This window comes from Jatropha curcas, chromosome 6 (assembly GCF_041381405.1).
Source record: "Jatropha curcas cultivar XTBG-Jc1 chromosome 6, XTBG_Jcur_1.0, whole genome shotgun sequence".
Classification (NCBI taxonomy): domain Eukaryota; kingdom Viridiplantae; phylum Streptophyta; class Magnoliopsida; order Malpighiales; family Euphorbiaceae; genus Jatropha; species Jatropha curcas.
Window position 1 is genome coordinate 5,733,726 of NC_143156.1, and position 18,815 is coordinate 5,752,540.

Here is an 18,815-nt window from a genome sequence, read left to right on the forward strand (position 1 = left end):
TTAAGTTGAATGTTGTTATCACACCTACATGCATTAATAATATTATTATATGTTTTCCATTATTAAAAAAATTTCTCTGTGTTTCTATTTCTTGCTCTATTATGGATAAATGCACTTAATCATGTATCCTCAATGCGCAATTGTACAATTTTTCATATAGACTTGAATAAGTAATTTTTTTGAAAATTGTTATGATTTATATTTATGTTGCTTTAATTTAAATTATTTCCTTATGTATTTAGATTAAATAATGAGAAACTATGTTTTTAATATTTTTAATTTTCAAATATGTACATGATTTTACATTTAAAAAACATGTTTTACGAAATATAGACATTTAAATAGAATGCGGTTCATATTTATTATTTTAAACTTTTGGTTTTCTTAATTTGTCAAATGTGCATGATTTTAGATTTTTCTTTTTTCTTTTTTTTAGTATTGTGGGAGGAAGATTCAAACATTGATCTACTATCAGGTCATACATGCACTTATTACTAGGTTATGCCTTGGTGTGTGTATGATTTTATATTTAAAAGACATGTATTATGAAATATAAAACATTTAAATAAAGTGCAGTTCATATTTAGTATTTTAAACTTTTGTTTTTCTTATCATTTTTGTTGAAAATGTTTTGTAATTGTAACTATTTATGTTGTATGTTATTGTTTTTTTTTTTTTTAGAGAATGTGTATTGTATGTTGAAATTTAATGTAATCTATATAGTTTTTGGAATTTTCATGTAATAAACTAAAAATTGTATTAAGATAAGAAATTATTGCAATTAAATGATTGTAAAAAGATACAATTGCCATGTACTAATAATAATTAAATTAAATTTATTTTAAGTATTTGTTTGTTTAGTGTATAAAAATTAAATAATATTCTTTCCGTCCCATTTTGTTTGCATGATTTGAAAAAAATACGCATATTAACAATTTAGTCAATAAAATTATTTTGCTATTTTTTACCCTTAATTCATTAAGATATTAATAAAAATTTTCATTTAATAAACAATTATAAATGTTATTATGAAAAAAAATAATTGTTTACATATCTAAATTTAAAAATTTTGCAAACATTTTGGGACATTCAAAAAAGAAATAATAAGCAAACAAAATCGGACGGAGGAAATATCTTATATAGAGTTGTGATTTGGAGTAGCATTTTGTTTTAGTTATTTGGTATTTTTGACATTTAAATATGTTTGTATTAAATTATTTAAACTTTTAATTTTCTTGTTGTTTTGTTTGTAACTATTATTTGTAACTGTTGATAATTAATATAGTTTTTGAAATTCTTAAATACTGATCTTAAATATTTATTAACACAATAAATTATTGTAATTGAACTGATATAATTATTTATTTAGTCGTTTCGAATTCTTATATATTTAGTTTTAATGGTTATTAATGTTATAAATTTTTTATAATTAAGAGGTATAAAATATTTAATTATTATTAAAAAATTTAATTATAATGCAAAATATTTAATTCAATTAGTTAACTTCATTATTGTAGTTTGTAACTCCTTTATTTAATAAAACAATTGATGTAATAGAATTACATTAATAATTTAAGTAATTAATATTTTAATGGAATTATATTAATAAAATATAATGTAATGGAATTATATTGATAATGAAATTTTTAAAAACACTTTCCTTACAAAATAAATTTTCATGCCCTTTCAACATCTTAACATTTTGAATCTATGAGGTTCGGTTGTATTTTTATATATTTATATAGATAGATAGATATAGATATAAGAAATTCTAAATTATATATGTGCGACACAATATGGAAATTACTTACATACACGCGGTGTATAGATGATTCATTCATAAAGTCAATATTAATAGCCATTTTGAAAATTTATTGCTATTTTATGTTTTATCCATTTTTCTCTGATCAAAGGATACAAATGCCCTCATTTATCTTATGTATTTTTGTTTAGATTGATTTCACATATCAGTGGACCCTACATAAAATGTAGATATGTATGTCTCTATGCATATCATGGAACAAATGTATGGTTATGATTAATAAGACCGAAAAAATCAAGCTATTTGCCCACTGTTTCCGATTTGATTCAGTAAAATTTCGATTTGATTTGAGTTCGGTATCTAAACAAATCAAGTTTGAATTTAAGGAAATTTGGCTCGATAAGGCTCACGGATTGGCTCATTTATTATACTCTTAAATAGGCTTGTGAGTTAAATCATTTATTAAGCTTGCAAACAATTTCATTTATCTTTTTTTTTGTCCGATTAAAAGACATCGATACTCTCATTTTTTTTAGTTAACTTAATATTAGGGTGATTCTCTCAAATAATGATGTGCATAGACTTTCTAAAATTGACAAATTAATCAAAAGAAATTAGCAATTTACATTTATCCTTGTTTGAATTAATTTAAAATAATTAGTTTTATCAGCCTACTTATTTTTTTTTGTACAATTTTTTAGTTCATTAGCTTTAGTGGCACCTTATTCTTTTCGTAATGGAATTTTTATTTTTATTTTTTATATGTGGGAGACTCAAAGAACCGGCATAATATTGTGGGTTATACTATATGGGGCAGCTCTCCCTTTTGAATAATATTTACCAAATTGATTGTAATTTAATAATGAAAAGTATTCGAACTCGAGATATCTCACTCTCTATATCTGTTAGGAGAGATAGAAGATTAACCAAATCATACCTAATTGGTTGAAATCTCCATTCATTGAGGTAAAGATGACATGAAAATGAAGTTGCATAGCTTGTGGTCGAGTTGGAAAATAGAGAGAACAATCCTACAATTAATTAATAAAATTGCAGATGACGTTATTATATCATTTTATTTATATATATATAAAAGAAAATCATGGCTATTCTCACGCGTGCTTATATGACATCTCCACCAACATTATAAAATATAAATAATATTGTCTAATTATTATTCCTCTCACCTTATTCAATTTATAAAATTACTCAAATATTATTAGATTTTTTAATAGAATTAATTAATAATGATTTATGTATCAAATATTTTACCTTATTCCTTTCCACCTTTTTATCTTTCATTTTCTAACCAACAATTAAATTTTTACTATTTCTAAAATTTATTTAGTTAAATCGATGACAATTTATGCATCAATTTGAAAAATTTTATCTATTTTGTTTTAGATTTATATGCAAATTAAAATTTAATTAAAATCTAAAATTTTAAGGAGCTTTAAAATTAAAATGCTAAAAAAAAGCATAAATTTCTAGTTTCCATCATCAAACATTACCTCTCTAATTTATGGGTTTTTTATCAAATTGTTTTTGATAGGTTTTAAGCACAAAAAATGCTTTTATGTGTTTCCCATATTAAATAAAATAAAATGCCTTTTAAGATATATATCACTAAAATTAAAATTCAAAAGTGAAAAAATATGCTTTCATCAAATTAAAATTAAAAATCCTTCTTCTTCTGATGACCTATTAAATATTCTAATTTATATTTCTCTACTCATAATTTTTGTAGATCCTTTTTTTTATTATATTTATTTATTTATGTCTTGCTCAAGTATATAAAACTTTTCTATTTCTCCTATTTCATTGTTTTCATCCCTCGCTTTTTTTATCTATCACATTTTTTACTTCACATCAATTCTCAAATTTAATTTTTTTTCCCAAATAATTCAAACCATACATTTATTTTTTTTTATTATGCATATGCTGTATTATATTACTGTGCTTTGGTATTGTTTAAAATCTTTAAAATTTGGTTTTCAAGTTATGGAATTTGAATAAATTCTTCAAGTATATATATATATATATATATCCAAATATGCAGTGTTGATTATTAGTTATTAAAGTAGTTTCTTTTATCGTTATTATGTTTGTTTTAAGAATGATGGCTGTTATTAATTGTATTATTGTATTCAAATTTTCTTATCACATGCTTATTTTATAATTTAAACAATAAAAATATAAATATCACACATTTGCGTAGAGCGCGAGCTACCGTCCAGTTGTTTTTAAAGCAAACTACTATATAGACCATTCCAATCTCTCTATCTCATCAAGTGTTAAGAGTTCTAATCATTCAATAGTAATAAAAAAATTCTCTCAACCGAAAAACTCAAAAAAAAAAAAAAAAAAAAAAAAAAAATCTTTCTTTCAATAAAATGGCAAGCAAGATTGTTATTGTTGCCCTCTTTTTGGTCGCCATTGTTGGTGTTGTTTCGGCTGCTCCCGCTGCTGAAGGCACTGCTGCCACCAAAACCGATGCTGCAAAAACCCCTGCTGCCTCCGCACCCGCCGATGATGCTGCAAGTGCACCAGGTGATGCTGAAGGACCATCCGGCGGTGCATCATCAACTGAGCAAAGCCCTTCTGCTGAATCACCAACCGCAGCTGCAAGCGGTGCTACTGTTTTTGGAGTCTCAGCTGTTGGCATAACAGTGGTTTTCGCAGCGGTCACCGGTTATTTCATTTAAATTTCTTTTTTTTTTAATTTTATTTATAAAACCCACAATTTTTTTGAATTGTTTCAAAAAAAAAATTTTAATTTCCTTCAATATTTCAAACAAGCTATGTCTTCTTGTAATATGAATTAGCTAGGGAAATACATTCCAATATACGTTGCAGTTAGAATAAAATTTTTTTTATTGAATGCAAGTGTAATTCATTCCATACTCATTGCATGCAAGTATTTATCATAAATAAAGTAGATTTTTTTTTCTTTTTTTTTTTAAACTTTTTTCATGGACATAACATTATTTGTTAAATAAATTAATAATGAGAGGTTGTAAAGCAGTGTATTATAAGAAAATATAATTTTTCAAAAAAAAAAATTTTTTAATACTATCATTCTAATGACTGACATCATATTAAAAGAAAAATGAAAGTTTAATGATTGAAAAGTTACAAATTCTTACTCAACTTTATTGAAACCATTAGGTTACCATTACTATAATTCTTTCATCGAACTACTTGCCGTTTCGTAATCTGTCAATCACCAACGACCTGTCATTGGATTGGACACAAACTTAGCAACAAGGTCCTCTCCAAATGGCGATTTTCTTGATGTTGGTTGGTTAGACGATATAACTGTTAACTGGACGCGGCTCTCGCTTGTTGTAAACTATTCCGGAAAAAGCTTCTGTGCGTAACCACACCGCTACTGACATCGCCATGGAAACATTATCAACTAGCAACCACCGCCAACGGCAAAGCCACCACCTTGAAAACATTCTCCGTACTTCCAATTATGGTAATTTCTATGATTCTATTTCTTTTGTTTTTTATTTTTATTTTTAGTTTTAGTTTTCTAGTCATAAAACTAGAGTTACCAATACATCTTACTTGAAGGTTCTATTTTGAAAGACACCAGTTTATTAAAAATCTGATTCCTCTTTCTTTTTAGTTTTCATTTATGTTTATTACAGTTTGGAAAGCTTGATTCTTCATGCAGCTTTTCAGGCCATTTTTGTGGAATTCATTTAGAATTTCATAGTTTTGTAATTGGTATAACTGAAAGTAATTTTGCTTGTATACATTCAATTTTATGAAATTTTAATTCAGTACAACTAAACCAAATCCTAATTTAAATTCATTTATCCAACAAGCCTTAGCAGAACCATGACTAATAAAATGGGTATTGATCAGCAGCTGCTACGTATTGGTGACTTGACCATCTGCTTGTCCCAAAATGCATGTGAAATAGCCTATTCTCTGTTACTGAAGTTATTCTGTGATTTGTTTTTATTCGATCTGTCATTTGCATCTTTGTTCTTATTGTTATGATAAATTATCATGGTGATGCAACTGTTTTGTTTGTCTTTTCTACTTTGCTCCCATGGTTTTCAAAACCCTTGAAATTATTTTTAACCCTACATTATCCAATTCTGTTTGACTAATTCACTCTTAGATGAATGAAGTACTGTTTCATTGTTGTTCTTTGACCAGCAATATCATCTGCCCGCCTATGCAGGTTATAAAAGGTTCTTATGGTCTATCACAAATGCAACAAAGAGAGGTTTCAATTTACTGAGACAAAAAGAAACACGGAGAAAAGTTTTGTACCATTTCCTTTTACCACATTTTCTTTTGATCTTTGGGGATGGATTATAGGCTTGTATTTGCAGGAACTATAGCTTCTCTTTTGGCAATCGTATGGTATAGTTTAAGAGGAAAGAAGAAGAGCAGTTCCTCAGGAAAGAATTTCAAAAATGAAAATGTGAACAGCCTTGTAAAAGATATGTGCCATTCTGAAAAAGTTGCAACCGCTGACATAATTATTGTTGGTGCTGGTGTTGCTGGTTCAGCTCTTGCTCACACCCTTGGCAAAGTACAAGTTCTTTTTGTTTTTTCCTCCATGTTTGATAGCACAAATAAATTCTACTAGTCATTTGTTTGAGTTTGATCTGTAACCTTTGGTTTTCCTACTTGCTGCAGGATGGAAGACAAGTTCATGTAATTGAAAGAGATTTGACTGAGCCTGATAGAATTGTTGGTGAACTCTTGCAGCCTGGGGGCTATCTGAAGCTGATCGAGTTGGGTCTTGAGGGTATGAGAAAAGAGCATATATATCAATATTAAAGAACCAATAGTTTTGCTTTCATTCAATTAGTTATTGGCACTTACTTATCTTTCTGACATGGCAGTATATATTTCTGGATGCAGATTGTGTGGAACAAATTGATGCTCAAAAAGTATTTGGGTATGCTATTTACAAGGATGGAAAAAGCACTAAGCTATCCTATCCTCTACCAAGTTTTGAAACAAATATAGCTGGAAGAAGTTTTCACAATGGGTGTTTTATACAAAGAATGCGCGAGAAAGCTGCAACTCTTCCCAGGTAATCTTTTTTTCACCTTATCTATATTATGTTTGCTAGTCCAAGAAAATGATATAGCAGTCAAAATCCTCTTTTTTTTTTTTTTTTAATTTTTTTTTTATCTTTTATATAGTGTGAAGTTAGAACAAGGAACGGTAACTTCTCTTTTGAAAGAAAAGGGAATTGTTAAAGGAGTCCTATACAAGACCAAAACCGGTCAAGAATTGACAGCAAGTGCTCCCCTTACAATAGTATGTGATGGTTGTTTTTCAAATTTACGACGATCTCTGTGCAACTCTAAGGTGAAGAATCTATTTGTTTAATTTAAACAAACTGTTTTACAAAATTTGTTTCATCTTAATGCATAAATTCAACTTCTGCATTGTGTGGTTTCATTTTGTATAGATAATAGAGTTAAATCTCACTTTCCAATTGAGATTAATAAATGTTACATGTACTTCTGCAGGTTGATATCCCCTCTTGTTTTGTTGCTTTGGTCCTCGAGAACTGCAATCTTCCATTTGAAAATCATGGACATGTAGTTCTAGCTGATCCTTCACCTATTTTGTTCTATCGTATTAGTAGCACTGAGGTTCGCTGTTTAGTTGACGTGCCTGGCCAAAGAGTACCTGCAATTTCCAATGGTGAAATGGCCCAATATTTGAAAAAAGCTGTGGCTCAACAGGTATTTAGTTTGCAAACCTCTAAATTCGATTTTTCTGTCATTTGTTTGCTTTTAGGTAAAGCAGGAGTACTTTAATAAGATCAAATAAAACATTTGATAAATTGGGAATCAAAATAAAAAGATATGAAGGAAACAGAGATAAAATCCAGGGAGAGAAGGTTTGCAATTTTTGTTCACATTCTTTAACATGTAAAAAGGATTTTAACCGAATTAAACTACTAGGATTACACTATTGTAAAGCTACTTTCATGTTGTTAATGAGGTACTAAAAGTTAATCTCAAGACATTAGTTGCAATGCTTTATGCCTTAATCTTCTAATTTACTTGCATGTTTCAGATACCCTCTCAGTTACATGCTGCTTTCATACTTGCAATTGAGAAGGGAAATATAAAAACAATGCCAAACAGAAGCATGCCAGCTTCTCCTTATCCAACTCCAGGTGCATTATTGTTAGGGGATGCATTCAACATGCGCCATCCTTTAACAGGAGGAGGAATGACTGTGGCGCTCTCTGATATAGTTCTATTACGCAACCTTCTTAGGCCTCTACATGATCTGAACGATGCATTTGCCCTCTGTAAATACCTCGAATCCTTTTATACCCTCAGAAAGGTAAGCAACATTAATCTGTAATGTATGAAAAGTTTGCAACTCTGGGCATCCAAACGCTTTTGGTTTTCGAATCTCTATATGCTAACAAAATACCAACTCTATACTTATTTGCTTATTTACTCAACATGAGTTCTGATTTGCATATATCAAACATAAAGAGAAGTAGTAGCTAATCATATGTTGCTTTCTGTATTTGAGCAGCCAATGGCATCTACCATAAATACATTAGCTGGTGCCCTTTACAAGGTTTTCTCAGTATCAACTGATATAGCAAGGAATGAAATGCGCCAAGCATGTTTTGACTATTTGAGTCTTGGAGGTGTCTTTTCAAATGGACCAATAGCTTTACTCTCCGGACTAAATCCTCGCCCATTAAGTTTGGTCCTACACTTTTTCGCGGTGGCTATCTATGGTCTTAGTCGTTTAATGCTTCCATTTCCTTCACCTAAAAGCTTATGGACTGGTGCTAGGCTGATACAGGTATGTATCTTATACAAAATATCACTTGCGACTTTTATATTGCTTTGGTAATCAAAAATTTTTGTTGTTGGTTTCTCTCTTTCAAAGTATATATTTGCTGTTTGGACTGTACGTATAACAGTGTTTCGTTCTTCCAGGCTGCATCAGGTATCATTTTTCCCATAATGAAGGCAGAAGGCGTTAGACAAATGTTCTTTCCTCTGACTGTGACAGCATATTATAGAGCTCCTCCCACTTATTGACTCATTTTTGCAATTTCAGTAGTATTATTTATGCCGTTCTCCATCAGAAAAGAAGTGGAGATCTAATCTACAGACTCAAGTAAAAGACTTTCAGTATCTTATACACTGTACAGAAATTTTCTAGGAACTTATTCTTTGATTAGAAACAAATATTTGTTTTACAATGTATTTTTGAATTAATCAATTTTTTCAAATGAGACGAACTGTTAATCCATTGCTTTGTTCTCTTATTCTCCTCATTGGTACCTTGTAAATTAAGTGTCTTTGAATTGTTAAATTAGTATTGCAAATCAAATTACGCAACCATTGGTGAAGTATTACTCTCTCATCTAACCATTAAATGGGGGTGAGAGGATACCCGTAGTACCGAAAAAGACCAACATCAATTTCTAACTGTGACATCCGGTTTGGTTCTATTCCAAAAGCCAAAATTTTGTGAAATTCATCTTTGAAATTTGTTCCTCTCAGAGATGAGGAATCTGAAATGCCTGCAACTATTGATAATACAAAATTATTTTGGAGGGTTGTTAATAATCTTTATTAGTGAAAAATTAAGACAGGAGTTAAAAAATTCTTTTACAGAATTGAATTTAGGTTTAAAAGTCAAGTGCTTTCTTTTATTATGACAACTTGTAAATTTACTTCCATGCTATAACAACCATAAAATAAAAGCAAAAAGATTATATAACCTCCAAATCTTGGAATAATCAAATAACAATTACTATTATTTAGCCAAGAAAAGTAATTTGGAGGGAATTTAACCCTATAAATACCCTCATGTCTTCCTCTAACCATTACAATTCCAACCAACAAACACAACCTCTATTTCTGATTATTTGATACTTTCTACAATGGTGAAGAGACCTAGTTTGGGACGCCAAAAGATTGCAATCGAGAAAATTTCAAAGAAAAATCATCTACAAGTTACCTTCTCAAAGCGTCGAGCCGGACTTTTCAAGAAAGCTAGTGAGCTCTGCACTCTTTGTGGTGTTGAGATTGCAATAATAGTATTTTCTCCTGCTAACAAAGCATTTTCATTCGGTCACCCAGAAGTCGAGTCGATTTTACAGAAATTTCTTACTCGAAATCCTCCTCCAAACTCCATCAGCCACCACTTAATCGAAGCTCATCGAAATGCTAATGTTCGCGAACTCAATTCCCAATTGACAGGTATTATTAATCAATTGGAAAAAGAAAAAAACAAAGGAGAAGCTCTTAACCAAATAAGAAAATCTAGTCAAAATCAATGTTGGTGGGAATCTCCGATTGATGAACTTGGGTTGCAAGAATTACAGTATCTCAGAAATGCGTTGGAGGAGCTAAAGAAGAATGTTTCAAAACAAGTAAACAAGATCTTGCTTAATTCTGCTAATTCTTTGCCATTTCTGGAGTCAAATGGCATTGGATGTGTTAAAGATTTTGATACCAAACCTTCAGTTGAGCTTAATTCTGTTTCCTCTATTGGTTACGTCAATAATTTTGGTTATGAACATAGGATTTTTTGAGTTCAATTTTCTTGATTATTATGGAGGGTTACAAACTAGTAACTCACTAGTAAATTAATTACCTCCTACAAATAATTAATTGTTTTTTCTATTTTTGTTTTCTGATGTAAAAAAATAAATGTCTACAAATCAATAATTACCTTTATTTTTCTTCATTATTTATTAATTTTTCTTCATTTAAGGATTTAGAATTACATCGATGGATGAAATTTAAAAATGCTATCCTTGTGTAAGTCATGTTGAAACATATGCGCGGAGGTGGTTGCAGCAATAAGATAGTATTAATTACAAATATAATAATTATAACTTGGGTATTATGATTTACCGATGTGAAATATCAAATTGTTCGAGAAATCTTAGATGCCGTCGTTATTCCCATTAGCAAAATTAGAAAGGTAATAAGAAATTTCATAAAATGGCAAGCAAATTAAATTCATATGTATCAGAAATTGTAAGAATGAGATTTGATAACTTGCTAACCATCTATTATATATGGCATGGAATATATATATTTAGAAACTTATTATTTCAAAATAATTATATCACACACAACACTACTGGGCAAAATATATAAGACTGCTGGTTCAATGACAAGATTGGAAGCTTTCATTGCCTATCGATCACCAAATTCAACCCACTCACATACTTAGACTCATCACTTCCCAAGTAAAGAACTGCTTCTGCTACATCTTCTGGTTTCAAAACAACCTCTTTCAAGTTACCTGACTTGGATACTCATTCTTGGAGCTTCTCCTCCTCCATTTCCATTAGCCCTGTACATTTCCTGAACAGTGGGGTTACAATAGCTAATGGAGAAACACAATTAATCCTAATCCCATATTGACCTAACTCTGTACTAAGAGTCTTGGCCAAACCAACAACAGCATGCTTCGAGGCAGTATAAGAATGCATACCCTGATTGCAAGTAACTGAAAGGTTGCTTGCAGTAAAACCTAAGTAGAACGAAAAAGAGGAATTAGAAATTCAAAGGGGAAGCCAGAAGCTTCTATAATGCAAACTTTCTTTGCAGGAATCATAACTCTAGCGACATGTTTGTCTACCAAGAAAGCACCAAAAACATTAACATCAAAATCCCTTTTGAAATATTCATTCTTTATGTCTAAATAGAATCCATGCTTTCTGCAACGCCAGCATTGCTAATATCGAGCTTTCCATACTTGGAAATGGCAAAATCAATAGCGTTTTGTACATCAGAATCACAAGTTACATCACAATGGATATAAGGGAGAGTTTCTTTTGAATTGAGTTCTTGACAAAGGGAGTAGCCAAGATTATCTTGAATATCTGCAATAATTACCTTCGCTCCATGTTTAACAAACAATCTTACAGTGCAATCATACAATCGAAATGCTTTGTTTTATTATGCCAACTTGTATTTACCTCTATAAATTATAATACAACAACTATATAATAAAAGCGAAAAGATCATGAAAAGATCATATGATCTTCAAAGCTTATAAGTGATTTTCATTTGGCCATGGAGTCAATTTTAGAGAAATTCTTACTTGAAATCTTCTTTCAAACTCCATGACACACCATTTAATTAAAGTTCATCGAAAAATTTTCACGAGCTCAATTCATAATTAACTAATATTCTTAATAAATTGAAAAAGAAAAAAAAAAAAAAAAAGGCAAAGCTCTTAACCAAATAAGAATCAATATTGGTGGGAATGTTGTATTTATGAACTTGGATTGCATGAATTACAACATCTTAGAAATTCAATGGAGAAAGTAATTAAAAAAGAATGTTACAAAAATGAGCAAACAAGATTCATTGGATTGCTTTTTGATGTAGAAAAATTAAATTACTGTGCCTACAAAATTAATAATTACCTTAATTTTTCTTCATCATTTATTAATTTCCCCTTTTAAGGCTTTATATTTAAGCAATGGATGAAATTTAAAGATGAGTAAAATTGTAATTATATTACAAATAGAAGAATTATAACTGAAGCACACCAAAATATTCCCAATAGTAAGTAGAAACATAGAAAGGTAATAACAAGTTTCATAAAATGGAAGCAAATTAAATTCACAAGTATCAACTATTGAAAGAAAGAGATTTTTTTTTTTAAAGGTTAAACAAAATGCAACGATAAATAAAATTAACAAAAATAAAGGAGATACAAAATTTTTATTTGACATTAGCTTACATCCACAAGTTAATGTGTTCCTAGAATCTGATTCAACAATTAAAGAGAATTGTTTAAATGTAGAAGAAGCAAAAACCTCAATAGCTTAAAAAAATGGCAAGAATCTCAGCTTCAGTAGAATCCAAATTCCAAATTATTTTCGTTTTATAGAAGATGCAGATGACTTCACCCAACCATCTATATTAAATTTGAAACTTCGGCAAGGTGCAACCCAACCGATCAAATCATGGTCAGGATCCCTATTCCCAGTTGGACCATGTTACGAATAAACGATATATTGCATCCATATGCTTCTTGCTCTCATGAATATTTGATTTTCGTCAATGACTTGTGATTGGGTTGGACCCAAGCTCAACACTAAGGTCCTCTGCAAATGGCGCGATTTACTTGATATTGTTTAATTAGACAACTGTCCTCAGGCAGAAAAATCTCCTGTGCTTAACCTACCGCCACCGCCATTGCCATGGAAACATTCTCCGAACTTCTAATTCTGGTACTATCAATATTTCTTTTTCTTTTTTTTTTAATTTTAATTTTAATTTTTAAGATTAAAACCAGAGTTAGCAATGTCTCTTACTTGAAGAACTATCGAAAATGTGTAAGATAATTTTGGAAATTCATTATATAATTTATATTTTACTGTAAATTTAATTATTTCACAAGTTCATATTTTTTTTGCTATAAGCTGATTAAAGGGTTCATTTTTCTTTTTAAATTTTGTTTTAGGTGCTTACAAAGGACGGAAATGGGTTCTTGAATTATATATTTGCCCAGATTGAAAGATGCAATCATGCAATCATGGAAAAGGGTTGAGCTTTGAGGGCTTGATTTGTTTTATATGTTTGTTTTTAGCACATATGTGAGACAAAGCAAGTTGCAAATACAAAGTCTTACAAACTATGAGTTATTAACAGTAACCTCTTTTTGTATTTTTTTTTTTTATGATAACAGAAGATTTGTTCTCAAACATTGTTACAGTAAAATGTTAGCTATGCTACAGGAATTATCGATGTGGAATGTAATGGTTACTGTCAACAATATTACTGTGGAGGTTCTATTTTGAAAGATACCAGTTCATTAAATATCTTATTCCTCATTCTTTTTCAGTTTTTACTCATGTTTATGTTCGTTATAGTTTAGAAAGATCAATTCTTCATGCAGCGTCTATGGCCTTGTTTGTTATAAATGAATTTCACTGTGGAATTCATTTGGAATTTATATTTTTATAATTGGTATAAATGAAAGTCTCGATTTTGCTTGTATAATTTTATGTAATTCAGTAGAACTAAACCAAATTCTATTATTTTTAACTGAATTATATATATACTTCAACATCATTTTTAACAAGGGGTAAAGCTTATTTACTGAGTAATGACAACTCCATATTATGTAGCTTAATGATCTACCGCGGAGAACGATTGGACATATAACAGGGTGAGGTCTAGCAAACTTTGACTGATAAAAGGGATATTGATCAGTAGCTGCAACTTGTTGGTGACTTGACCATCATTACCAATAACTCGTGCTTCTCTTCCAAACTAGATTTCAATACCTTATTCCAAAGCAAAGGAATGTAGACCAAAAATCTGCTTGTCCCAAAATGCATGTGAAATAGCCTATTCTAAGTTATTCTGTGATTTGTTTTTATTTCATCTGTCAGTTGCTTCTTTGTGATTGTTGTCCATACTACATTATCATGCTGATGCAACCATTTTTTTTTTTTTTCTTTTTTTTTTTGTCTCTTTTCTGCTTTGGCTTCCATGGTTTTTCAAAACCCTTGAAATTATTTTTAACCTTTCATTATTCAATTCTATTTGACTAAGATGAATGGTGTACTATTTGTGCTGTTCTTTGACTAGGGATATCATCTTCCTGCCTTTGCAGGTATAAAAGGCTCTTATGTTCTCTTATGAATGCAACACAGAGTTATTTCAATTTACTGAGACAAAAAGCAAAAATTGCAGGGAAGTTTTGAGCCATTTCCCTTTACCATTTTTTTCTGTTGTATCTTTTAATATGGATTATAAACTTGTATATGCTGGAACTGTTGCTTCACTTTTGGCAATTGTATGGTATAGCTTAAGAGGAAAGAAGAAGAGCATTTCCTCAGGAAAGAACTTCAAAAACGAAATAATAAAGAGCCTTGAAAAGGAAATGTGCCGTTCTGAAAAAGTTGCAACCACTGACATAATTATTGTTGGTGCTGGTGTTGCTGGTTCAGCTCTTGCTTACACTCTTGGCAAAGTACCAAGTTCTTTCTATTTTATTCTTTTTCTCCATGTTTTACAGCACAATGATTTCTACTAATAATTCTTTTGAGTTCGCTATGTAACCTTGGTTACCTACTTGCTTCAGGATGGAAGACAAGTTCGTGTAATTGAAAGAGACTTGACTGAGCCTGATAGAATTGTTGGTGAACTCTTACAGCCTGGGGGCTATCTGAAGCTGATCGAGCTGGGTCTTGAGGGTATGAGAAACCTAGCATCTATATAAAATAAAGTTTTAAGAACCAATCATTTTGCTTTCATTCAATTAATTATTGGCACAATAAGTGAAATCTTTATTTCACACCACTTGGCACTTCCTTATCTTTCTGACATGACAGAGTAAATTTGCGGATGCAGATTGTGTTGAAAAAATTGATGCTCAAAAAGTGTTCGGATATGCTATTTACAAGGATGGCAAAAGTACTAAGCTATCCTATCCTCTGCAAAGTTTTGAAACAAATATTGCTGGAAGAAGTTTTCACAATGGTCGTTTTATACAAAGAATGCGCCAGAAGGCTGCTACTCTTCCCAAGTAACCTTCTTTCACCTATGCTTTCTTGTCCAAGAAAATGATTTAGCAGTTAATATCCTCTTCCTTGATCTTTTCTATAGCGTAAAGTTGGAACAAGGAACGGTAACATCTCTTCTCGAAGAAAAGGGAACTGTTAAAGGAGTCCATTACAAGACCAAAACTGGTCAAGTATTGACAGCTAAGGCTCCCCTTACAATAGTATGTGATGGTTGTTTTTCAAATTTACGACGATCACTCTGCAACCCTAAGGTGAAGAATCTATGTGTTTAATTTGAACAAGCTAGTTTACAAAATTTGTTTCATCTTAATGCATGAAGTCAACTTTCAAACAGCATGCTTTCAGATGATATATTGCATCAATGCTAGATCTTAATCTCACTTTCCAATTGAGATTAATAAATGTTACATGTACTTCTGCAGGTTGATATCCCCTCTTGTTTTGTTGCTTTGGTCCTCGAGAACTGCAATCTTCCATTTGAAAATCATGGACATGTAGTTCTAGCTGACCCTTCACCCATTTTGTTCTATCGTATTAGTAGCACTGAGATTCGTTGTTTAGTTGACGTACCTGGCCAAAAAGTACCTTCAATTTCCAATGGTGAAATGGCCCAATATTTGAAAAAAATGGTGGCTCAACAGGTATTTAATTTTCAATCCACTAAATGTGATTGTTTTACCATTCATGTGCAGACTAGCATCAAAAAGCTGCATATACCTGCAGAGCAGTAAGATATGGAGAAAAACAGAGATAAAAACAGGGGAGAGAGGGTTTACAGAAAAATCTAATTTTTGTTCACATTCTTTAGCATGTAACAAGAATTTTAATCCCCAAATTCCATCTAACAATTGAAATACTAGGATTAAACTATTGTAAAGCTGTTTTCATGTTTTTACTCAAACTAGCACATTAATACTGATCAAAAAAACCATAACACATTAGTAGCATTGCTTTATGCATTAATCTTTTAACTTACTTGCATGTTTCAGATACCCTCTGAGTTGCGTGCAGCTTTCATTTCTGCAATTAAGAAGGGAAACATAAGAACAATGCCAAACAGAAGCATGCCTGCATCTCCTTATCCAACTCCAGGTGCATTATTGTTAGGGGATGCATTCAACATGCGCCATCCTTTAACTGGAGGAGGAATGACTGTGGCACTTTCCGATATAGTTCTATTACGCAACCTTCTTAGACCTTTACACAATCTTAATGATGCATTTGCCCTCTGCAAATACCTTGAATCCTTTTATACTCTCCGAAAGGTAAGCAAAGTTAATCAACATGAGTTATTATTTGCATATACCAAACACAGAGAAATAGTAATTGCTTTCCGTTTTGATGCAGCCAATGGCATCTACAATAAATACATTAGCTGGTGCCCTTTACAAGGTTTTCTCTATATCGACTGATTTAGCAAGAAATGAAATGCGCCAAGCGTGTTTCGACTATTTGAGTCTTGGAGGTGCTTTTTCAAATGGACCAATAGCTTTACTCTCCGGATTAAATCCTCGCCCGTTAAGTTTAGTGCTACATTTCTTTGCAGTGGCTGTCTATGGTGTTGGTCGGTTAATACTTCCATTTCCTTCACCTAAAAGCTTATGGACTAGTGCTAGACTGATAAGGGTATGGTGATCTATCTTTCACTTGCAACTTTTATATTGCTTTGCCATATTGTTATTGATTTCTCTCTTTCAAACTTAGTATATATGCAGTTGTTTCGAGTCACTTATAACAAGTGTTTCCTTCTCCAGGCTGCATCAGGTATCATTTTTCCCATAATGAAGACAGAAGGTGTTAGACAAATGTTCTTCCCTCTAACTGTGACATCATATTATAGAGCTCCTTCTACTTATTGACCACTTTTTGCAATTTCACTAGTATTTTTCATGCTGTTTTCCATCAGAAAATCTAATTTACAAGCTCAAGAAAAGGGTTTTCAGTATATTATACATTGTATAGAAATTTTCTAGGAATGCATTCTTTGATTGGAAACAAGTATAGGAACTGTGTTGTTGAATTATTCAATTCTTTTAAATGATAAGAACTGTTGAGTCATTGTTCTACTCTATTCTTTTGGCAGATGAAATATTTCTCCATTGTGTTAAATAGCAACATTGAGGCTATCAATTTCAGAGTGCTAAATTCTTCTTTGATATCTGGGTACTGTCAAATAATGAGAATTTAGAAATATGAAATGCAAACAACTATATATTGATAATTTATTAATTAATAATTTTTTTGATGACAACGTAATTACTGAAAACTCAAGACAGGAGTTAAATATATTAGGATAGTTCAATAATTAGATTGTAAGCTCTTCATTGCCAGTTCAAAGGATGGATTAGTAAGACTATAACCACCATCAATCACCAAATTCAACCCACTCACATACTTAGACTCATCACTTCCCAAAAAAACAACTGCCTCTGCTACATCTTCTGGTTCTAAAATAACCTCTTTCAAGTTACCCGACCCAGATACCAATTCTTGGATCTTCTCCTTCTCCATGTCCACTAACCCTGTACTTTTCCTAAACAATGGAGTTGCAACAGCAAATGGTGAAACACAATTAACCCTAATCCCGTATTTACCTAACTCTATACTGAGATTCTTAGCCAAACCAACTACAGCATGCTTCGACGCAATATAAGGATGCATACCCTGAAAACAAGTAACTGAAAGATTGCTTGCAGTGAAAATAATGCAACCTTTCTTTGCAGGAATCATAACTCTAGCAGCATGTTTTGCTACCAAGAAAGCACCGAACACATTAACATCGAAACACCTTTTGAAATCTTCATTCTTTATGTCTATAATAGAGTCCATGTTTCCTGCGATGCCAGCATTGCTAAACATAATATCAAGCTTTCCATACTTGGAAATAGCAAAATTGACAGCGTTTTGTACATCAGAATCACAAGTTACATCACAATGGATATAAGAAAGAGTTTCTTTTGAGTTGAGTTCTTGACAAAGAGAGTGACCAAGAGTATCTTGAATATCTCCAATAATTACCTTTGCTCCATGTTTAAGAAACAACCTTACAGTAGATTCGCCTATTCCGCTGGCGCCTCCAGTTATTATAGCAACCTTCCCTTCCAGCCTGCAAGATTGTGGAGTATTATTTGAGCTCATATTGATTAAATGCTAAAATTGTAAGCCCTAATATAAATTTGAACTTTGGTGATCAATAATCTATAATACTGCCCAGCTACTGAGCATAGGGAGCTCTTTTAGTCCACAACTTTTTCTTTAAATGGAATTGCAAATACATTACAGCTGGATGCAAAAGATTGACTAGTCAATATAGTTGATTGAACGGCTCAACTTGTTATCTTATCTTTCCAAATGAACAAATGGCTCAAAATGTTGCACTTGCCATTGCAGTAGTTAACATCATTGCCCTTGTGATTGTTATATGGACAGAAAATTCCATTAAGAGGCATCAAATGCCAGAATTACATTCATCTAAAGAAAATCCTGACCTAAAAACATAATATTTAGCAA

The 18,815-nt window shown here is 31.2% G+C and overlaps 4 protein-coding genes and 1 pseudogene across 5 annotated transcripts; 3 read left to right on the top strand and 2 right to left on the bottom strand.

The window, feature by feature from the left end:
* Positions 1-4,894: 4,894 nt before the first annotated feature.
* Positions 4,895-9,043, top strand: LOC105634515 (squalene monooxygenase SE1). 2 transcript variants are annotated; one of them, XM_020679430.3, is made up of 10 exons: positions 4,895-5,243; positions 5,964-6,008; positions 6,118-6,320; positions 6,428-6,539; positions 6,656-6,830; positions 6,943-7,111; positions 7,276-7,494; positions 7,832-8,107; positions 8,309-8,587; positions 8,725-9,043. In XM_020679430.3, exons 1-10 carry the CDS (start codon positions 5,165-5,167, stop codon positions 8,827-8,829), a joined length of 1,662 nt encoding a protein of 553 aa, XP_020535089.1. In that variant the 5' UTR covers positions 4,895-5,164; the 3' UTR covers positions 8,830-9,043. The 2 variants fall into 2 exon arrangements, with proteins under 2 accessions (XP_020535089.1, XP_089579442.1); XM_089723316.1 differs by having other exon boundaries at positions 4,900-5,243; positions 5,964-6,320.
* Positions 9,044-9,532: 489 nt separating this feature from the next.
* LOC105634538 (agamous-like MADS-box protein AGL61) lies at positions 9,533-10,459 on the top strand. Its single transcript, XM_012217404.4, has one exon. It carries the CDS (start codon positions 9,681-9,683, stop codon positions 10,332-10,334), a length of 654 nt encoding a protein of 217 aa, XP_012072794.1. The 5' UTR covers positions 9,533-9,680; the 3' UTR covers positions 10,335-10,459.
* A 397-nt stretch (positions 10,460-10,856) lies between these two features.
* On the bottom strand, positions 10,857-12,967 carry LOC105634539 (short chain aldehyde dehydrogenase 1 pseudogene; annotated as a pseudogene).
* Positions 12,968-14,524: 1,557 nt separating this feature from the next.
* Positions 14,525-17,480, top strand: LOC105634540 (squalene monooxygenase SE1). Its single transcript, XM_012217405.4, has 8 exons — positions 14,525-14,752; positions 14,864-14,975; positions 15,133-15,307; positions 15,388-15,556; positions 15,728-15,946; positions 16,295-16,570; positions 16,653-16,931; positions 17,060-17,480. The coding sequence occupies exons 1-8, from the start codon at positions 14,525-14,527 to the stop codon at positions 17,162-17,164; spliced, it is 1,563 nt and encodes a 520-aa protein (XP_012072795.2). The 3' UTR covers positions 17,165-17,480.
* Positions 17,481-17,503: 23 nt separating this feature from the next.
* LOC105634516 (short chain aldehyde dehydrogenase 1) lies at positions 17,504-18,565 on the bottom strand. Its single transcript, XM_012217383.4, has one exon. The coding sequence runs from the start codon at positions 18,441-18,443 to the stop codon at positions 17,604-17,606; it is 840 nt and encodes a 279-aa protein (XP_012072773.1). The 5' UTR covers positions 18,444-18,565; the 3' UTR covers positions 17,504-17,603.
* Positions 18,566-18,815: the final 250 nt, after the last annotated feature.